The sequence below is a fragment of the Monodelphis domestica genome, chromosome 8 (assembly GCF_027887165.1).
Source record: "Monodelphis domestica isolate mMonDom1 chromosome 8, mMonDom1.pri, whole genome shotgun sequence".
Taxonomy (NCBI): domain Eukaryota; kingdom Metazoa; phylum Chordata; class Mammalia; order Didelphimorphia; family Didelphidae; genus Monodelphis; species Monodelphis domestica.
In genome coordinates, this window is record NC_077234.1 from 60,216,588 (window position 1) to 60,239,960 (window position 23,373).

The following is a 23,373-nucleotide window of genomic DNA, read 5'->3' on the forward strand; positions in this document are numbered from 1 at the left end:
GCAGAGGTTAAATAACTTGCACAATGATGCATAATTAGTGAGGCTAGATTTGAACAATGGATTTAGTGACTCCAAGTCCAATCCCTTATCTTTAAGGTATAGATTAATCAATATTTTGTAACTGCCAAGATTCTGCAGGTCTAATGAGAAGGTAGGTATACTCTAAAACTGACTTTTTAAGATCTTCTTTCACCACAGATAATGGAACCCTCCTTATCCTAATATTCTCCTGCTTTGCCAGTACCCTTAAACATTTGTTCCATGAAATAGTCAAAGCTAATCTCTGTAACAAGTCAGAAACTGAAGAAACTCCTAAACTCTCTGACATCTGTAGTTATTATGAGTAGCCGGGGTGGGAGGAGAGGAGAAGGAATTCGGGAACAGAATGCTTTCTGGTAGCTTTCTACTAATGGATGAAATGATGTTCATTATACAGATAATTTCCAATGTCTAGTTTAAATACATGTTGGACTCTCTGATAAAAGCTATATTATTGTTTGACTTTCCAGAATCAAATTTAGAAAATCTTTTAAGGCTAATGTTTGCTTCTCCCAAAGAACACCAAAAATGTTATTATAATGGAAATTATCCAACCCACTGCCTCACAGGCATCTTTTTTGTTCATTTCTTTGAAAAAAATGACAACTTGCTATCCAAAAGCTAATAATGACTTCATTTTCTTTTCTTTAGGTTATGAAAATGTAAATATTTCATTCAATATTGCAGAAAGTAAGAAGTCAAAGGGAGCTACTCAGGGAGATCTGAATTACAAAAAGGGCAAATTACGTTATGCTTTTGAAGAAAATTCGATTTGCAAAGAAAATGCCATTTCACACAAATCTTCAAGGTATCTGGAAGGAACATTGAAGAAAGCAGTTGAAGTCATTTTGCCCAATACAGATCAATCAATCCAGCAACCACGAAAGAAAGGAGATATTTCTGAAGAAGAGGGGCCAGCCACTAGTATTTTTGCAGAAAGCTCTAAAGGTCCAGTAGAAAGTTCTCATGCCTTGCAATCTTCCCATAAGAGACATTTGGAGAGAATGGTTAAAGAAGAACTATCATCTGTATGTGATACCCCCTCAAAACATAACAGAAACCAAGATCCTGAAGAGGGTCTGAAAAACGAAGAACAATTTCATCCTCCTCTACAAAATGAGGGCAGAACAACTGGTGAGTATGCAACCAATCTGGCAGAATCTGTCCTACAAGATGCATTTATTAGACTGTCCCAATCTCAACCAATATGTCCTATTAATGCTGTGGCAAATGCTCCCAGGGAAAATGCTTTGATTTCAGAAGGCTGCACTGCAGAAGACCTCGAGCTCCCTAGGTCATGGCAAGAACTTCCCAAAATAGTCATTGTGCAGAGTCCAGACTACAGTGAAGCTATATCTGAATGGCCTGGGACAAACCCCTCAAGCCTCAGCCACTGCCCACAATCTGATCCTTCAGTGGGAATTTCAGGTGAACTTAATGAAGCAAAATCCACCATATCTCCCCAAAGTGCTCTAGAAGTGGCTTTAGCTTGTGCTGCTACTGTAATTGGAACTATTTCCAGTCCTCAGGCCACTGAAAGATTCAGATTGGAGCAAGAAAACTCAGCAGTTAATGGTCAAATGCTGGGGAATGAGGAGCTTCAAAAACAAACCACTCAAGTACCTAAGGACCCTACAAGCATGGAATATTCATTTCCATCAGCCCTGTGTGGCATGACTCAGGTAGCCAGTGCTGTTGCTGTCTGTGGTCTTGGGGAAACTCAAGAAGATAAGTATCCTGTGGCATCAAGCGGTCTCTTGGCTGCAGCAGAGGCCTCAGCAGCAGTCACCCTCCATGGTAGCATAGCCATGGGCAGTAGCATGGAGACCTTGAACAAAAGCATTGCAGAGACCCTTCTCAAGGAGGCATCTGTGGTTTTGACTAAGCCTAATGCCTATAGCAGTGTTGGATACTTTATGGAGTCAATGAACAGAAGGATTGTTGAAATTATGTCCAAGCCTCAAATCTCTTGCTCAGACAACATCCTTGGGGATGAACTAGCAGAGGATTTATCCAGTATAATCCTAAAGCACTCACTTGAAGAAGCAAACCAGAAAATGAAAATGACTGATTTTGAGACCCCTGGGGTTCAAGATCAGAATACCCAGGACATCCTTATGGAAACTGTAAATGAACTGCTTTTCAATGTGATATATTTCACTTTCAAGAAGATGAGCAATATCACACAGTTCAGTGAGCATCCCCCCATCTTTTCTAAGGAGCACAACAGATGGAGAAGTACAGAAATAGACCATCAACTAACAGAGACAGCAGCTACTCAGACAGCCCAGAGAGCTCTTGATTACTCCAATGGTAGCACGATTAATAATTTGTACAATGCTGGTGCTGTCAAAGATCTTGGAGGTGTCATGCCACCAAAGAATGTTAATAATGGCAGAGGAATGTCAAACATTTTTGAAAGCCCCATACTTCAGTCAGAACTGCCTTTTAATAACTATGCCTATAATTCATTGGCCACAAAAACATCCCCTAAGAAAAGATTCCCAAAACAAACCACTGGAGATTACCACAGAGATCCTAATCATAGATTCAGTCACAATAGGAATGGACTCAGATCCTTTTCAGATCCGTTACCAGGCAGTGGGATGAAAGAAATGATAGATGGTGAGTTCAACATCAACACCCAAGAAAAATGCAATACTGAAGTTCAAATTAGCCTGTCTCAATTAGGGAGCAACTTAATGCTTCCATCTCAACCCATGCTACAGGTTAAATGTTCAACAGATAACTACTGTGTAATAGACTTTGCTGAAGAATTAGCAGAAACGGTTGTCTCCATGGCAACAGAAATAGCTGCAATCTGCCTGGATAATTCAAATGGAAAACAACCCTGGTTTTGTGCCTGGAAAGGGGGAAATGAATATCTGATGACACCAAGCTTGTCCTGCCGAAGCCTGAAAAGAAAGAAGGAAACACAGGCCAACGGATCCATTGTAAGGAAGCACAAACCCCCTCGACTTAGTGAGATAAAAAGAAAAACTGATGAGCACCCTGAACTCAAAGAGAGGCTAATGAACAGGGTCGTCGATGAGTCTATAAATCTTGATGATGTCCCAGACTCTGTCAATATCTTTGCAAATGAGGTGGCTGCCAAGATTATGAACCTGACAGAGTTTTCCATGGTGGATGGAACTTGGCAAGCTCAGAATCATCCCCGAAACAGATTACTAGGTGAAAGGCTAAATCGTGTGAAAGCGTCTAGCTGTGAAAGCATCCCTGAAGAGGATTCAGACTCCCGAGGCTTTGCAAACAGCCGTGGTTTAATGAATACCTTGAGTCAGCCAGTCAGCAGAGCCAGCTCTGTCTCCAAACAGTCCAGCTGTGAGAGCATTACAGATGAGTTTTCCAGGTTCATGGTGAATCAAATGGAAAATGAAGGGAGAGGATTTGATTTACTCCTGGATTACTATGCTGGCAGGAATGCAAGTACCATCCTAACCTCAGCTGTTCAGCAGGTATCTCGAAAGAATGGACATCTCAGTGTGAAGCCCAGCTGCCCCTCTAAGCAATCCAGCACAGAAAGCATAACAGAAGAGTTCTATAGGTACATGCTAAGGGACCTTGACAGAGACAGCAGAGATAGCATATCTTCTAACAGAAGCAGCAGAGACTGGGGTTCCAGTTTGCTACCTCCTTCGCCGCGGTCCCCATTTTGTTACAGACAGTTCTCTGTACCAGAAAACAGGTCATCCTGTGGCAAGCTAACAGTGAATGCTCCAGTCAAGGCAAACTCTCTGGATGGCTTTGCTCAGAATGGCCAGCAAGACTTTTTAAGCGTTCAGCCAGTCAGCAATGTGTCTTCATCAGGCCTTTGCAAGTCTGACTCTTGTTTATATCAGAGAGGGAAGACAGACCAAATCACAAGCATGTTAATTCATGAGACGTGGACAAACTCCATTCAAGCCCTTATGCAAAAAAACAAAATCATAGCAGATGAGACAGAAGCAACAGATGCCGATCCTGTTTCAAGAGGTTCTCCCTGTCACATAAAACAGTATGCTAACAGATTAGGTACAAGCATTGAGGAGAATGGAAACATTATGCTAGTGGTTCATCAGGATTCCCCCGCTTGCACAAATAAAGACTCAGCAACAGAAAACAGACATCTTCCCACTGCAGCTGCAAACCAAGCAGCTACTCCTCTGGAACAAATACAAGGGGGATGTAAAAAAGAACATTTCGCCAGCCATCACACTGGTCTAGGGTGTCACGCAGGTCCGACCTCTTGCTCAAGGGAAGTGCCTCTGATTCAGATTGAAACTGATCAAAGGGAAGATCTTACTGAAGAATCAGAAGTCATTATTCCCCAGAACATCTGCACTGTGGAAGCAAAAGGTGACGATGTGAACAGAGAAAAGGATCCTGAAATGGACAGTGGGAGAAACACAGCTGCAAGCTCCATCACAAACAACAGGTGAGTAAAGAATGCTGGGTGTACAATACCATGTATGTGGACTGAGCCTTTACAATAAAGAGCATTTTACCATAGATGCAGAGATGAAAGAGAGCTCAAGGAATTCTCCGGTCTAGATTCCTTGCCTAAAGGCAAGCAATGCCATCTTATTCCCACTTCAGAGATTAGACAACTGTGTCCCAGTGTTGTTGATTATCAATTTCTATTGTAACTTTTTTTATACATTTACTACACATTCAAAAGAGTATTAAATATGAGCTCATTTCACTGTTCCCTTTTTTTACTTTTAACGGAAATCTTTGAAAGCAAGAAATGACTCAAATATCTTTAAAAAAAAAAAAAGCCCTTACCTTCCATCTTAGAATCAATACTGGGTTTTGGTTCCAAGGTAGAAGAGTGGTATGGGATAGGCAATAGGGGTTAAGTGACTTGTCCAGGGTCACATAGCTAGGAAGTGTCTGAGGCCAAAATTGAACCCAGGACCTTCCATCTCTGGGCCTGACCCTCAATCCACTGACCCACCCATCTGCCCCCTCAAATATCTTTTTAAAAGTATAAAAGAATCAGAAAGATGACAAAGTTAAAAATCATAGCATTTTAATTTATAGACTTCCAAATCAGACAACTCAAAAGTTATCTAGTCCAAAATCTTATATAAGAAAAAATTTTACCCTTCTAAATCATGTCTAACAAGTAGTCACTCAGCCCATTTGAGTACTTCCAAGAACAACAAACTCACTACTTCATGTAAAAGCTCTGGACAAAACCATTTTTCCTTATACTGAACCAATATCTGACTCCTTATAACCTCTACCTACTGATCCTACTTCTGGTCTCTGGATCAAGCTGAGTCTAAGATGACTGTTCATCAAATATTTAAATACTGATAATATTTCCCCTAAGTCTCTCAGAGTAAAGTTCTATGGTGGTGGTTCTGTTCTGCCTGAGATCTGGCTTCAAGTCTCTCATCACCCTGCTCACCCTCTTCTGAATGAATTCCAGTTTGTTAGTGTTGCCCTAAAGTCTCACACCCAGAACTTAATGTAATAATGCAGATGAGGTTTGATAAAGAGATATACTAGGACTCACTTATTCTATTAGCATGGCCTAAGAGAACATAAGCAATCTTGATTGATCTTGTTACAGTTATAGATAATTCATTGCTTAAAAATAAGAGAATACTTTTGTTTAACATAGAAATTACTTTAAATTCATAAGACCTAATAAATATATTAAAAATATCACAAAATGAATTTTACCATTCTTTGAAAATATTCATTTGCTAACCCTTTTAATACCTGTTATTAGGGGAAGACCATTAAACATTTAGTAGCAATGAACAACAATATTCCAAACAAAAAATATAGGAATGGCAGGTGAAGAAGGAATGGAGAAAATTTTCTATTTTTCTAATGTTCCTCATGTTCTTAAAACCAGATTTCTTCCAAATTTGACTTTTTTGTTTCAAATAGGCATTATTTTAGCCCTATATTACATATGAGTAAACTGAGATGCAGAGAAGGTAAGTACTTGTCCAAAGAAATAGTGCTAGTAAGTATCAAAGCTAGAATTTGAACTCAAGGCTTCTTGGCTCTAAGTCTAACACTATGAACTACTATCCTGTGCTATTCCTCAGTGGCATTGCTAGATGGTTATCTGGAAAAAGAACTATGTTTGCTAACTCTGTAACTTAATATTTAAAAGTAAGACTTATTAAGAAAGAATTGGGGAAATTTCGAGTGATGGACATGTTTCAGATTTATGAAAAGATGACTTCTTTCACAGGAAGAAGAATATGTATTCGTTATTATCAAAAGGGGGGCAAAACTATAGCAGTGTAGGTACATGTGTCTAGTGTGGTGGTAACAAAAATAAAAAGAAAGAGGAAATTCAAGAGGCATTTTGAAGGAAGAAAGAAATAAGAAAAAGTCCAAGAAAATTCCAAGGTTACCAACCAGCCTGGGAGAGAGAAAGAATAGCAGTTCCTAAAACAGAAACAGAGTATTTGGAAAGATGACTAAGTTTGGGATAAGTTTGTGATTAGGGGAAATATGATCTTAGGGTTAGATTTTTGAACATTGAAATAATAAAGTGATATTCAAGTGAAAATGTCAAACAGGCACAGCCCTAAGATCAGAGCTAGAGTAAAAAATTAAGACTGTTTTGAAAATTGTCCACTTAGAAGTTATAAATAGAACCATGACAATGAATGAGACCCTGCAGTGATAACATCATCATAGGACAGCAGAAAAAATCCTGAACCTGAAATCAAGAGTCCCAGGCATTAATAAATATATGCAGTTCTGGACAAACCATTCTGACCTCAAGCTTCTTTATCAGTAAAATGATGGTCTTGGAATAAATACTTTCTTCCTTCCAGCTTTTACATTCTCTGATTGTAGGATCTATGTAAATATTCAAGTAAATAACCATTATTAAATACCTACTAGGTGTGAGACACTGAACTAGGCACTAGGGAAACAAAAAATAAAAATAAAATTGCTGATACCCTAGTGGAGCAGTAATAGGGGAGAGAGGCACCAAGAAAAGAGAAGGCTGAGAGCAGAGTTCTAAGAACACTCAAGATTAAAGACTGAGAGAAGGGAGGGAAGCTAGGAAAGAACAAGAACTGTTAGAATGATAATAAAACTAGAAAATTAAATGGCATGCAGGTAGACAGGATCCGTTTTTTTGTTGTTTAATTTGAAATGGCTGGTAAACTTTATTAAAATGCTACAGAAATAGAAAAGGATGAAGCTAGAGAAAAGGACAAGATGGAGGTCAGTGGTGACCTTCTATAGATCAATTTCAGTAAGCTAATGGGACCACAAGCCATGTTATAGGAGAATTAAATGGAAATATATAAAATAGTAATTAATAGTAATAAATAGAATTGGCACAGCACTGTAAGGTTTGTAAAATGTTATGCAAATATTATCTTCTTTTGTCCTCACAACAACCCTGAGAAATAAGTACTGTTGTTGTTCCCATCTTATAGATGAGGAACTGAGGCAGACAGGGCAATTAACTTACCCAGGATCACATAGAGAATGAGTATCTTGAGGCTGGATTTTAACCCAGGTCTTTCCAACTCCAGATCCAGCATTCTAACCACTGTGTCACCAAGCCGTTGCGAAAATTCACATTGATATGCTAACAGATCAGCTAAATATTTCAAATAATACTTCAAATATAATTTTTACAAAGAAGTAAGCAAAACTACTCATTTGTTTTGAGAAAATGTCCCATGCTTTAGAAAGTTATTACTCTTTTTAATTATTTAGACACAAAATTTGGAGTACAGCCAAACAGACTAGCAGATTCATCTTTTATACAGTGTGTTCAATTTTAAATGCTGAGTTTGAACTTTATAATTAATTGCTCTAAGCATCTTCTTCCCAATTATATAAAGTAGCACAAATTTGTAATGTGTCAGTACCCTTGGGCCTCATGGAAATTTCAACTTGGTGTCAGTTGTCTCAGTAACATTTTGTGTTTCACAGTGCCGACTTTAATACTGAAAATGTTCCTGACCCTGAAAATCCTGTGGAAGTTCGAACCCCAGAGGAGTCCTTGAACCCTCATAGCAGCAGTGATGAAAGCACAGGCAGCTGGTCACAGCTGGTCAATGATGAAGACAACCCTGATGATACAAGTAGCTATTTGCAGCTCAGTGAGAGATCCATGAGGTATCTCTCTGCTTACATTTTAGATCCTTGGGAAACATGCCCTTATAGCAAATTCCACAATCAGCACTGTCCTGTCTGCGTGTGTGTGTGTGTACACAAGACCACCTGAGTAACATCTAATACAAACACTAAAAAAAAGCTTCCTCCAGTCTTGACACAATGAAGAAGAATTTGTGAATTATTCTAAAATACCGTGACCTCATTATGCCAAGTCAAAGAGCTGCCTTTGTTCCCTGGTGGAGAATTATAGCTAGTTTGCTCGATGTCAAACACCAATCATTTATCAGGCTAGGTGGCATACTGGATAGATCACCAAGTCTGTAGTCAAAACATCTGAGGTCAAATCCGACCTCAGACACCTACTGGCCATGTGACCCTGGACAAGTCATTTAACCCCATTTGCCTCAGGTTCCTTGCCTGTAAAATGAGCTGGAAAATGAAATTGCAAACCACTCCAGCATCTTTGCCAAGAAAATCTGACATGAAGTCATAAGATGTCAGATACAACTGAACGATTACAATATTCATCAGGACACAATTCAGAGTGTTTGGCATCCAACAAACTGTGTGTCAGTGTGTAAATATATATATATATATGTGTGTGTGTGTGTGTGTGTGTGTATGTGTGTATGTACATATACATAGATATTTCTGTGGATGGATAAAGAAAGATATTTCTGATTTTAATACTTTCTCCCAGTTACATTTCAGATGGAACACAGGCTGGGTTTACATGAGGCAAATGCTTCCTGACTGTACTTGACCTGGTTCCCCCTGCCCCTTTCCCTCTGAGTATTGTTGGAATAGAAAAATGAGAGGGTGGTAAAGATGAAGCTTAGAAGGAAATAGATTCTTGGACCATCCAGAGCTTTACTATACAAAACACTCTTCTGCAAAGTGGAGAAAAGAAAATGAGCAAGTTTTCTCATTGAAACACTCTCACCCACAATTTCACAATCTGCCTACAGATTTCTTGGCTACCCTTCAGACAAATCACAGGCTTTCCTAGAAGACCAACTAGAAAACTTAACTCAAACATATCTAATCCAGGTTACCTGGTTTGTTCACCAACAGAATGACACACTTCCCAAATGTTATACATTGTGCCTGGACTTCAAATCTAAAAGGAAAATCATTTTAAGAGTGAGATTGATAAGAATGGCTGAACAGTTGAGACTACATTGGGTTGGTAGAAAGGAAATGACAGTTATCTTAATGAACAATTTTGTTTTGAGTTTTCATCCTGAGATTACTGCAGTCTAAGAAGTTAGTATCTAGGTAGCCTGGGAGAGGAGATGCTTCCACAGATGGTACCTTAATGCCCATCATGGAAGATTTCAACAATACGTCATATGTTGGCAACTGCCCTTTGAAATCCTTCCTTGCAAGAGGTATCCTTAGGAAAAAAAAACAAAAGGTGTGAGAAAGCTCATTGGATTTAATGAAATTGGATTGATTCCATTTCACAAGTACAGGCAGAGCTCTAAAAGTTTGGCTCCAATATAGTGCATTTCAATAAGTATATGCCTGGCTCATAGACATACCATATGGTGATTGTGTAACCTCTGTGGATTATGCAATCTCTGCTACCTCCTTCTCCAAGGCATACAAGGTGACAGGTGTTTTCTAAGATGTTTATGATAAAGGAGCTACATAGCACCTTAATACTATTGGTTTCTCCTTCAGTGGTGTGACTTCTTATGAAAACAAGGGACCAAGGGCTCATCCTTTTTAACTCCCCAGGGGAAAATCCCCTCCAAGTTGGAAAGGTTAAATATTTGAGGGACTATCTTCTGTGGGAATTCAAATAATTTCCTCCATCCCCAGAAGGTCACTGCAGGTTACTGTCTGCAAGTATTCAAATATTTCCCTCATGCATCATGTTCAGCAGTACTTGAATCTCTGCAAGCGTACCCAGGATATCTCTAGCTGCTTGTTGACAAGAGCTTCTAATGGAAAAAAATACCCTTAATATCTGCATTTGTTTATTTCCCTGGGCTGGAGCTGTAGGCTTACATGCTTGGTTATTTTTCTTTGCTCTGGACATAAATAATTGAAGGAAGTAAAGGTCAGAGCAGTACTTCCCTCTTATCCCCAGGGAAGTGGTCTTTTAGGGTACCGAATTAAAATGTTGGCAATGTGGCCAAATGGTGAAGATTGGCATTAATATCTAAATTTTTGCTTTGTCAGCAATGGCAACAGTAGTACCACTAGCAGTCTTGGCATTATGGATCTGGAAATTTATCAGGAAAACTTGCCATCTTCTCCCATGATTAAGTAAGTAGCTCTGAAATGGAACTGATGTTGAGAAACACTACTTTAATTTCATCTAAAAACGCATTTGTATCATCCAAGATGCATTCAACTGTGGATCTGACTATGTCTACACTACTGTTCTAACTATTTTATTTGTTAATGGGAAAAATGCATTTAAGGTTTCCTGTTTGGGAACCAAGAATATTATAGGGTTAGCCCTTCTTCATCCCCAGTGCCTCTTCCTGACAACATAACTTTAAAGGGATTTCATATCCCCAGCTTTCAATCTAAACATTAAGATGAATGTAATCAGTAGAGTCAGAGCTCTTTCTTTATTCTCTCTAGTGTCATGTACAGAAGCATAAGTCTACTGAAATTGGACCAAGCTAAATCACAGTGTTCCTTCATCTGAAACTGGCTTTCCCTTTATTTACTTCGGGCACACCTCTCCTAGGTTTGTCCCCCAATACCAGTCTGTTGCCATGAAAGATGTGTGAATATCTGCTCAATGATTCTGCTACCTAGAAACATGAGGATGCCTAACATATGCAGCAGAGGACAGTGGGAGACAGTCATATTTAGAAACATGAAGCAAAAAATGGGGGTAAAATACCAAGAAATACTAGGGCAAAATGGGTCTCAAAAGTGGTCAGTATTCCTATCTACTGAAATAAATTTCATCTACAGTTAAGTGACCATGTGGAGATCTAGCTTTCCAGGAGGAATGAAGGGTAGAAGTATAAATTGCCTTATGACTTATTTCTCCAATCCCCATTTGAAGCTAAAATATTTTTAAGAGTTAGCTGCTCAGGCCTCTGGCCTATTGTTTTATTCAGAGGATCATCTTAAAATTTTAGCAACTCAAATTTGCCATTTAAACTTCTTCCTCCAGTTTCCACTCAGACATTTATGTAGAAATATAGCTATGGCCTGATTATATATTTCATCTTTTGTCAAGAAGTAGAATTTGAGAAACAGCTAGGTAGCACAGTGGATAGATAATGAGGCCTGGAGTTGAGAAGACCTGGATTCATATCTGGCCTTAGTCACTTCCTAGCTGTGTCACCCTAGGCAAGTCACTTAACGTCAGTTGCCTAGCCCTTATTGCTAGTATGCCTTGGAGTAGATACTGTGACAGAGGCTGGCACTAGGAAAAAGTGCCAGGCTGAAGAGTATGTGAAATTGATCATCTCGATGAGGGAGGGGCCCCAGGAGTGGAATCCTGAGGAGAGAAGACTCTGGCTGGGAGAGCAGTGAGACTCTCAGTCGGGAGAGGTGGATAAAGACTTTCTCCTGAGGGTTACCCACTTTTCCTGCTGGTGACTGGAAATCTTTTCCCCCAACACTTCCCAATTGAAGGGACTTTCTGAAGAGAAACCTGAATAGACTTTACCTCAGCTCCTGTTTCCCAGGGGTGAGTCAATCTGACTTTCTCTCAGGGGGCTCAGGCTGCCAAGGCCAGAGTTCTCTCCAGACTCGAAGAGGGAGGGGAAAGGCTTTAGATAAAGACAGGGACCTCTTTTCCCCACTTTCCTTTTCCCATTCTTTCCTGCCCATTATTCCTTTTGTATTACCTGATTGAGTTGACATTAAAAGTTATCTGTTCCCCAAGCTGAGTGTGAGTGAACGGATCAAGGGGAGACCTTTTGGTAGTGGAGGGGGGGACAAGAGGGACAAAAGGAAATTGGGGAGAGCAGCTTTAGCTAAGGAGGGAAGGAAGAAGGAGGGAAATCTTCAAACCTCCTCTCCTCTTTCTGAGCAAGCCCTTTACATCTGCTGTCTCCCCTGAACCCCACTTTGTGGAAGGGAGGTTCTCCTCTCTTTCCCCCTCTCCATACCAAAAGTCCCAAGTTCCCTGATGGGGTACAGAACTCTCTTCACATTTATCTTTTTTTTTAAGACAATACTTAGTATTTATTATATATATATATGTAATATATATATATATATATATATATATATATATATATATATAAGTAAGGATTTTTTAAAAAAGGAAAAAAGAAGTAGAGCTTGGGAAAATTCTCTTGACCTCCATTTAACTTTTTCCTGAGCAAACATTCCTTTACCTACCATTTTTCCTTTTGCTCAACTTAGTGGGCCCAGAACTCTTGTGTTGTATTCTGGAGATGAAGAGATCACCAAAGAATCTAACTTCTCCTGGCTCCACAAGTTTAAAAATTGTTATGTCCTTTTTTCATTTAATATTCTTTTGCAAAGAGGCATTGATATTATGGATTCTTCTTCTTTTAACAATTAAGCATTAATCAAAGGACAAGGTACCTGTCACTTCTAAGTTCCTTCATTTTTATCCCCTCCACCTTACCAAAGAATGTGAATGGATCTTATCAACCGAAGTCTAGAGAAGATAAGGAAATGTTCTTCAATCAATAATAAATATATTTCCCAAGTTCTAGTCAAGAAAGGTAAAGAATAATCATAGTTCTACATGCCATTAAAATACTCTTCATTTAAAGCTTTAAACCAACCATATTGGCATTAATCAATCAATAAGCATTTAATAAGCCTCTCTACTGGGTGCTAGACACTGTAGCAGATATGACAAGGGAATTTCAGCCTAAAAAATACCACTGATTTTTGCCATTTAGACTCTGTAATGTAAAGTTGGAAATTCTTGAACCCCTAAAACTACATTACCCAAAATTCCTTTCTGTATTACCTAGAATCCTTTTTTTTCCTGCGCCTCCATGTTTGCCTGGTCACATTATAAGTTCTGTAGCTCCTCCCTCTTCCTTTCTTCTTTCATGAGCAGGCTGGCTGGGTTTAGGTAGTTCTTTTACATTAGTTATTATTAATAAAACTTTAAAAATATAGTTATCGTATATTAATTTTAATCTTTACAGTAGTCTTTGGATTGCCTTTACCTTTTTTTTTTTATTAAAACCCTTACCTTCCCCATCTTGGAGTCAATACTGTGTATTGGCTCCAAGGCAAAAGAGTGGTAAGGGCTAGGCAATGGGGGTCAAGTGACTTGCCCAGGATCATACAGCTAGGAAGTGTCTGAGGCCAGATTTGAACCTAGGACCTCCCGTCTCTAGGCCTGCTTCTCAATCCACTGAGCTACCCAGCTGCCCCCTTGCCTTTACCTTTAAAAAAAATTGTAAACCTTTACCTGTTGTCCTAGAATTGATACTTGGTATGTTATATATATATATATATATATATATATATATATGCTTAACATTGATTCTAAGACAGAAGGCTAGGCAATTGGGGTTCAGTGACTTGGCCAGGATTGCACAGCTGGAAAGTATCTGAGGTCATATTTGAACCCAGAAAGTCCTATCTACAGGTCTGGCTCTCTGTCCACTGAGTCACCTAGTTGATCCCTTTTCCCCTTCTTTTAAATAAAAGCAGTGTGGAGGGCAGAAAGAAATGTTTTCCAAACTGCAATACAAGTTTCTCTTCCTGCCATACAATGGAAGAAGCAGATTAGGAAAAGGCAATGTGGGTGACCAAAGTCAAGGAAAATAAGTTACTCAAGCAGAAAGGCTCAGTCACATAAAAAGAAAAAAATACTAAAAAAATATTTAAAATATTCTTTTGTGAAGATTGTTTATAGAGAGTATATTAAAAAGAAAAAAAACAGAATAGAGCATCTTTTGCAATACCATATCCTAAAGCCTGCCATCAAAACTCTCATTTTTTCTTTGCTTTAATTTTTCCTCTGTGGTATAAAGTTTGCTATAGTCAAGTAATTCTCATTGCTATCTAGGTCAACTTTCCTTGACCAAATGGGATTCACAAACTCCATCACAATCTTCCCATAGATTACTGTTACATAATAATCCTAACTCACATTTCTATAGCTCCTTAAGTTTTACAATCCATTTTCCCCAAGGTGACCCTGGGAAAAAGATAGGTTGAGCTTCATCATCACCATATTATAGCTGAGACACAGAGAGGAGAAGTGAGAAAACTGTGGTCCCAAAGCTAGTAAGTGTCAGAGTCACTTTCCAAGGCCAGGTCTCTTTCCATTATATCATTCTACCTGTAAGAGAATTACAAAATTTAGAGCTGGAAAAGACCTCAACAAAAAAGTAGAAAGGAAATTAATCATCTCATTTTCCAGTGAATATCACATCATTCCTGCATATTACCAACTACATGTTCTTATTGTTTTATTCTGCTGCTAAAGTGAACTGGTAGAAGAAAAGGAATGCCTTAAAGAATCATCAGAAAACATAGATGGTAAGACAAGATGTCATAATTTGATAAAAAAAAAAATTGACTGTCTTTTTTGTGACTGAAAACCTAGTAAATTTGTGCTTGTGTCTATACTCAGACTGTACTTCTAAATTGTCTGTGGGAACAGCCAGCTGCCAAAGAAACCTTTTGGTGATAAATTTTGACCTGGAGCCAGAGTGCCCTGATGCAGAACTTCGTGCCACGCTGCAATGGATTGCAGCCTCAGAACTTGGAATTTCCACCATCTACTTTAAGAAATCTCAGGAAAACAGAGTTGAAAAGGTATTTTTCCAGGTTTTTAGATGATTTCAAAAGAGATTCAGTTTTAATAACACCAGAAATAGAGTGAAAGCTCAGCAAATAACCATGCATTATACAAGTTCCTGATTTTGAATCTTGGGTATTTTGATTGTCCATAGAGAATATAGAACCAGAATTGTCCTTACAAGTTATCCTATCCACCCCATTTATTCTATGAAGGAGGAATCTGAAGTTTCAGAGAGGTGACAAGAGGCAGGTTCATGCTGTCTTTATCTTTGTATCTCCAGAGTCTAACATGGGGCCTTACACATAGCCAAGTGCTAAATGTTAAATAAATTGAAGTGGTTTGTACAAGATCACTCAGCTAATTAGTTACAGAGCCAGAATCTGAACCCACATCCTATGATCCTAAATCAAATCCTACTTCTTCACGTGGGAAAATTTATATGAAGAATTACTTAGACCTCTCAGGGTTATATCTATATAAGGACAATGAAGTTCATTTTAACCCTTGACCAAAAAAACAACCAATTCTGAAAATCTCTTCTCATTTCTCTCTGTGCGTCTAATGTCTAGTATAAGCTGGAAATTAGTAAATATTTATTGAATTGAATTCTTCTGCTCCAAAGCACTATATTCCACATTATGTTATAGAAGATGTCTTGAACTCTTTCATCAGAGGACACAAAAACAAAAGACCCACAAATTCCTATGATATATTTAGAGAATCTGATTGACTCATCTGTTCTGTTTTCATAAGAGGTGTGTTTATATTTAGAAACCCACAGGCTTAGAACACTCAAATTCATAAAAGATAGTTGCTCCAAGAAAAATTATAACTTTTTCAATTCACAACACTATATATGTGAGACTTTCTCAGGATCTCTGATATATTGTCTCTCTTGGATTGAGAGACACAAAGGTGGGAAGACAGAGAGAGAGAGGGAGAGAGAAGAAACAAAGGAAGGGAGGAAGGAAGGAAGGAAGGAAGGAAGGAAGGGAGGAAGGAAGGAAGGAAGGAAGGAAGGAAGGAAGGAAGGAAGGAAGGAAGGAAGGAAGGAAGGAAGGAAGGAAGGAAGGAAGGGAGGGAGGGAGGGAGGGAGGGAGGGAGGAAGGGAGGAAAGGAGGGAGGAAGGGAGGAAGGAAGAAGAAGAAGAAGAAGAAGAAGAAGAAGAAGAAGAAGAAGAAGAAGAAGAAGAAGAAGAAGAAGAAGAAGAAGAAGAAGAAGAAGAAGAAGAAGAAGAAGAAGAAGAAGAAGAAGAAGAAGAAGAAGAAGAAGAAGAAGAAGAAGAAGAAGAAGAAGAAGAAGAAGAAGAAGAAGAAGAAGAAAGTAAGGGAGGGAGGATGGAAGGGAGGAAGGGAGGAAGGGAGGAAGGGAGGAAGGGAGGAAGGAAGGAAGGAAGGAAGGAAGGAAGGAAGGAAGGAAGGAAGGAAGGAAGGAAGGAAGGAAGGAAGGAAGGAAGGAAGGAAGGAAGGAAGGAAGGAAGGAAGGAAGGAAGGAAGGAAGGAGGGAGAAAAAAGCCTATTGGTTCTTTCTCTCAAGGAAGATAGTATTTTTCATCATGAGTTTTTGTGATTGTCTTTAAAAATTATCTATTTTTTTTCAGAAGATCATAACTCACAGGTAAATGAACTTATCCTAACTTTTGAGAGGCCTCAAAAAGAAAAAATCTTTAGTAGATAATTACTAACATTAAAATATAACATGCAAAAATTAAATACTATTTTTTCTCCTACCTCCACCCCCTACTCTTCCCTACCATCTGTCTTAACTCCCATGGTTTAACCCTTTCCATACTACTTACTAGTTCAGGATAGGAAGAAAAAAAGGAGCATGAGACTAACATTAAACAAAATTGTCTTGGGCTCTTTTACTCAGGTTCAGTGTCTCTTCAACTCTATAATTACCTTGACTACCTTTCATATCTCATGCTTTATACTTTTCATGGTCTTCTATCAACTTATATCTCCTGGGTTCCGATTTCTTTGGGCTGTGACCTCTGATATCATAGTAATTGATAATTAACCAGAGAATTGTCTTCAAACTCCTCCACTTAAGCATCTCTCTAATTGGAAAAGGGCAGCTCAATGTAGAATCATAATCCAATCACATTATCTCTGCCCAGTCCAAGAGCCAAGTTGAGAGAACTGAACACATACAGTAAGAATGTATGCTTATCCCATTCCCTAGGTCACTTGCCTGAACAGTGAATATGAACAAGCTGGATGGTTTCTTTCAAGCTCCAATTCCCCAAATAGCCTTTGAATAAAGTTGTAACAACAGCAAGAAGTATAAAATTCATCACATTGTCTTTTTAAAAAGCATAATTTTAGTCATGACAGTTTTTTAAGAGACACAATGAGGTACACCAAGTTAGCACAGTAAATACAGTGCCAGGCCTGCCTGGAACTGAGAGAACCTGGGGTCATATCTGGCCTCACACTTCCAAGTTGTGTGACTCTGGACAAGTCATTTAACTCAGATTACCTAGCCTTTGTTGCTCTTCTGTCTTAAATTGACAGAAGGTAGAAGGTTGTTTTTTTTTTTTAAGACACAATGGAAGATTCTAATTGAGGCTATGTCTCATATACTCCTGAATTGCCCTCAGAAAAGTAATTGTCCCACTAGTTACTGAGATAAATAACTCACCATTTACTCACTTATAACCATCTCTCCTAAGTATTCTATTCCCAAATGCATCAAGGGCTAAGATAGTTATCTTTAGAGTTCCATGGCAAAATTTCATATTAAGATATAGAATTAAGAAGGGATTTTAGAGATCATAATGATGACGTCTTTATTGTATGAGCTAGGATTTAAACCCAAGTATTATGATTCTAACTTCATCACTCTTTCCACTACACCATGAGTAACTGCATATATAATAGTGGCACAGCAAATGTTATCTATTTCTTATGTTGCAAGTGCTATAATGTCTATATAAAGAAATGCCAAAATAAGAGAATTCTTGGTGTCCATCATATACCAGTGCATTTCATCACCTCATTAATTCTGATTGTTTTTTAATTATGTGTTATTAAATGGCCATTGTTAGGTACCAAGGGAGGAAAAGGAGGACATTATCACTCACTACCACAGATGTGTTATATAAGGGTGACAACTCCTCATTAATTTCTCATCAACTCTGATAAGGTGGCAGGAATTTATAAGCCAATGTCAGAAAAGGTCATTTTCATGTAACTAACTCCTACTGGGTACTCTCTTCTTGTCTTATTTATTTTGACTTTCACCTCCCTACCAACCATTTTTGTTCTATCTCTTCCAATCTAAGAATCACTCTACTAGGCAAAAAAAAAAAAAAACAGAAGCCAAATACTAGATTATGGAAATAAGAAGGGATTTCAGAGGCCATCCACTCCAGACCTTCATTTTACAGCTGAGGAAACCGAAGCTAAAGTTTAAGTGAATGGCCTTAGATTACATGGGTTAGTAATCTTTGGAAATGGAATCAGAACTCAGGTCCCAAAGGTTACACAGTTAGAAATGGACCAAGGTCCTCTTACTATAAACGTTCACCCATTCCACCACTATCCATTATCATTATCCCATCAAGAATGCATATTGGTTTTATTTCTTCTTTCTGCCACAAACTGCTTTCTTAAAATCTTTTTTTTTTGTATTTGTCTTTAACTTTCTTTTCCAGCCCTAAGACCTTTTAATAAAATGTTATTCTTTTCTATTAATCCTCAGTATCTTCCCTACTTACATCTTTTGTACTTTCCTTCTGGCTATTTAAGGTTGTCAATGAGTTCCTATAAATCTTTCTTAATCTCTAGAAAAAACTTCCTTTTCTTTCTCTTTGTGATTGCAATTGTTTCTCTTTGTAGCTTCAGCATTTAGGCTGACTTCCTTCACAGGCCAAAGGGTCCTACCTCTCTAGCACTGAATAAGAAATAGAGAGGTCAATGGAACAGAGATTACAAAATGTAGCTAGCAATGCCTGCTCTGAAGATAAAGTCAATAAAGTTATTGGGAGTTGAATATTAGGGTCTAATTAATAAATAAAAGATTCATTTCAGGCAATAGCTTATTGAGCATGATTTATTTGAGAATATTTGTGGGAAGATTATTTTGTATATATTTGTGAAAAAAAGATATCATACTTCTCCCTTTTTCCTATGTATATTATCTGAAAATTGTGAACATAATTTAAATCACATTCGGTCATGTTTCCAAATGGCAATGTTCTAAAAGAACAGCTTTATCACTGGCTTCTGTTGACCCTGTTGATAACATGCACCAGAGAAGAAGAGTTCATCATATGTATAATGCCATTCTTCAGTTGTAGGTATTAATTATATGCCACTAACGTGTTAATTAAAGGTTAGAATTGGACATGTAGCTCTCCAAGATCTTCTTGACAAAATATTTGCTCATAAGGATTCAGATGCTTCTATACATGGAGATACCTGATTAGTTATTGATTGTGATACTGAAGGAAGGACAGGAATGGCCCTGATTTTCATTTTTTGATTCAGAGAAAAGATAAGGGCAAGTGCCTGCCAAGCCAAGGCTCATTATTAAAATGCCAAAACCTAGCAATGGATAAATGTCATGAAAGATTTGAAGGCAATTGTCCAATAAAGCAATAAGACCCTTGGCTATAAGGATGAGCTGTAAGTGTCCTTGACCTTCAAATTCAGACTCCTCAGAATCACTAATGCCATCTTCATTTTTACAAAAGAAATCAAGAAAATTTTCTGTTTATCAGCTTTGCAGGTGTTTCAAGGTTAGAGCTGTCTAAGTTTAAGCACTAGAAGCTACTGAGCTCATTATTTTTACTTGTATGCTAGCAAATTCTTGAAATCTGCCATGTCAGGAAATCAGCTTGGATTAAAAAACCTTGGGAGGCATTCAAAGACCAGAATGAGAGCAACAATATTTCAAGTTCACATAGTATTTAAAAGTTTGCAAACTGAATTACACATAACCCTGCTATAAAGACTTTCTTTCAAATACTGGCATTCTTACAAAATTTGATAAAAAATAGTATTTCAAATGGTATAGGCACTTTAAGTAGTTATTCAAAGTTCACACCATTTACTTGACATCTCTGGCACTGTCAGCTTTCTATGCTTCATCTGTATTTTCATCTTCATTTTTTGTAAGATTATTCCAGTCCTTACTGGTATCAGCCTTCCTTTTTTTTCTCTTTAGGTAACTTCTCTCACTTCTTTGGGTTTGGAGTTGTGACAGCTTAAGCAGATAACTGTTGATTTCCACTGTGATTCATTCTTATTTGTTGTTGTTCAGTTGTTACAGTCATGTCCAACTCTTGATGACTCCATTTGGGATTTTCTTGGCAAAGATACTGAAGTGATATACCATTTCCTTCTCCAACTCATTTTATATATGCAGAAACTGAGGCAAAGTTAAGTAACTTACCCAAGGTCACATAGCTAGTAAGTATCCAAGGCCAGATTTGAACTCAAGAATATGAGTCTTCCTGACTCCAGGCCCAGTACTCTATCCATTGCACCCTTAGCTCCCTATTTCTTTCTTAACCTTGGTCTTATCTCTTTCAAAATCTCCTTCATCACAAGATTTTTTTTTCTGTTCATGAGCTTGTCCTATATTATTACCTCCTTTTTAACAGATGAGGAAGAAAAAGCTCAAGGATATAAATGATTTGCCCATATTTACCCAATGAGTAAATAGTAGAATTTTGATCCAAGTCTCCTGATTGTAGATTTAGTGTTCTATCACACTGAGTAGCCTCATCAGTCAATATTACATCATTTGGAGTCATTGAATATAATAACATCTATAGCAGTGACTCTTCTATAATTCTAGGCTGCCAGCAGAATCCTCTTTTCATAGTAAGATATCAGAATCAGGTACCCAAGTCAATGGAATCCCAAAAACAGAGACATAGAAGACAACTTTCTGCTAATGCTCCCAAAAATACCTGGCAATCCATGTAGCTTGAGGCAGTGACATAAGCTGGAGAAAAATTCTCTGGAACCCATGTTTTTCCCTCCTCTATTTTCCTTCTCTATTTTCTACCACTTGCAAGTAAACAATGATTCAAAGTAAGGAGGTAGGAAGAAGCTAGTTTCCTTAAGATACTAGATAGATGTCTGATTGATTAATAGATAGATGGAGAGAGAGAGAGGGAGAGAGAGAGAGAGAGAGAGAGAGAGAGAGAGAGAGGAGAGAGAGAGAGAGAGAGAGAGAGAGAGAGAGAGAGAGAGGGAAGGAGAGGGAGAGAGAGAGGGAGAGAGAGAGAGAGAGAGAGGGAGGGAGGGGGAGAGAGAGAGAGAGAGAGAGAGAGAGAGAGAGAGAGAGAGATGATAAATTATTGAGAAAGAGAGTGAGATACATACATACATACATACATACACACATACATACATAGCGATCCCTCACCTATTGCAGGAGTTATGTTCCAGATACCCTAGCGATATCCCAGAAGTAGCAGGAGAGGAAATGGACTGATGCTAGTCACTGAGCCAATCAGCACCCAGGATTCAGAATACAGCACTGGTGAAGGGCACCCATGGGTCCCTAGCTATTGGTTAGGGGTTAATTCAACTCCCGTCACCCCACCCCAGGAATATCATCTCTGTCTCAACTCAGCTCTGCTTTCCCAACAGGGACAGAAAGGGTAGCCTTAGGCCAAAGGGATGGAGCCAGCTGGCCACCCAGCATGAAAGGGGCAGTCAGGTTAGCCAAGCCTCTCGGTCTCCTGGCTAGCTGGGCACAATAGGGAAGGGCCCCTCTGTCCTTGGGCCCCACTTCTAAGAGCCCTGCCCAACATCCCCTTGGAAGTATCCTATGCATGTGTATTTGGGAACTCACTGGCTTCTGCTCCTGTCGCCCTGCCCTGGCCTGCTCTCTACACTTCTTCAGTGTGATTCCCCTGTGCACCAGGCCGTGCCCCCTCTGGCTTCTCTGCAATACTCCTGCCTCACCACATTCAGGCCTAGTCCTGCCTCCCCCAGGCTCCTACTCCAGCACCTGCTCCTTCCCCCTCTTCTTCTTTGGACAACCTCCCAGATCTGGCGAGCCCCTGCTAGGATTGCCCCAGTCTGGCTGTGTGTCCACAGGCCTCATTCCTCCTCATGGTGAACACCTGTCTGAGCCCTAGCTTCCCCCTCTCCCACCCAGAAGATGATGGGGATTGAACTCCAGGTGCTGGGCCTCAGTCAGTGTCCTTTTCACTGAGACCCCCTTCCTACCTCGAACTCATGCCTATCCCAGAGCTTTAGACAGAAAGGCATTCTCCCTTCTCAGCCCTCCTGTGCCCCCAGGTCCTGTTACTCATTCCTGCTGTCCATAGCACCTTACGTGGTCTCAGTTGCTCTCTTGGTTGGGTCATGGGTAGCAGGGGAGTTGCTGTTGGATTTTTCATTCAATAAACTGGTTTCTTACACACACACACACACACACACACACACACACACACATACAAACTCTGCAATACAGAATTAGATATTTTTTTTAAAAAGTGATACAGTGAAGCCATGATAAGTGAACCATGATATCGCAAGGGACAACTGTACGTACTCCTCTTACTCTTATGATCCCACTGGCATTGTCACCAAACAAAGCATGTGATAGTACATACTCTTCAGGCTTAATAGAACCCTTTTTAAATTTCCTTACAGGTTTTCCTTGATATTGACTATAAGCTTATTTTATCTGTATGAAAGTGTAGGGATGTGAGGAAAAAGGGAATGTACTTATTGATTTTTCCTTGGACCCTAATCATACCTTAGCACGATCTCCCACTTATTACACAAGAAAGTGAAGCTCAGAGATATGAAATAATTTGCTCTGGATCAGTCATATGTAACAAGCCCTTTTTTCCCCACAATAATGGGGTAAACACTGAGAGGCAATATGCAAAAGCCACCATAGTCATCTGGCTATAGCAAAACCATTGATATCTAAAAGCATTTGTCTTCCAAGACAACTAGTGACTCCTGAAAAATGGTGACCTGGACCTGCTCATGAGATAGGCTGAAGTTGTTCCTCAGCTTTCCAAGACACCTCCTCTCTTTTCAGGAACTCCAGTCTCTCCGTGCGCTTATATTCTCTACTACTCTACTAACTACTATTCTCTAACTTCCATGATGAAAACTTACTCTAAATTCTTCCATTCATACTTAAAGGTAAATAACAGAGAACAACTTCAAGTGATTATCCTCTGTAAAGAATTTTCATTTTAATAGAGATCAAGCCCTTTAAGCTAAAGGGATAAAGATCTATGCATGGAATTTCAGATATGTACTACTTCATGGAATGGGGCATGGTTTGGGAATGTCATCATCATAGATCATAGACCTATGGCTCTTTTGACTCTAAGTCCATCATGCTTTATCTCACCTGGATGATCTTCTAGCTCTGAAATACTGCCTTTCGTCTCTCCCTCACAAGCCTCATATAAAGAGCTCTAAGATCCTCCTTTTGCTTACCAAATATTCAACCTGAAATACTTTATTTTCCAAATTGGAAAA

General features: G+C 38.9%; 1 protein-coding gene and 1 long non-coding RNA gene across 4 annotated transcripts in view; one reads left to right on the plus strand and one right to left on the minus strand.

The window, feature by feature from the left end:
• SPHKAP (SPHK1 interactor, AKAP domain containing) overlaps positions 1-23,373 on the plus strand; it is a 165,130-nt gene that overhangs the window by 136,912 nt on the left and 4,845 nt on the right. Inside the window, exons 7-11 of one of the 2 annotated variants that reach the window (XM_007502145.3) lie at positions 691-4,474; positions 7,978-8,163; positions 10,354-10,440; positions 14,579-14,631; positions 14,726-14,910. In XM_007502145.3, the coding sequence (XP_007502207.1) occupies positions 691-4,474; positions 7,978-8,163; positions 10,354-10,440; positions 14,579-14,631; positions 14,726-14,910 (4,295 nt within the window). The remainder of the gene's footprint in view (positions 1-690; positions 4,475-7,977; positions 8,164-10,353; positions 10,441-14,578; positions 14,632-14,725; positions 14,911-23,373) is intronic. The other variant, XM_007502146.3, reaches the window with a different exon arrangement.
• LOC130455813 (uncharacterized) overlaps positions 1-23,373 on the minus strand; it is a 91,207-nt gene that overhangs the window by 60,789 nt on the left and 7,045 nt on the right. The gene's annotated exons all lie outside the window — the stretch shown is intronic.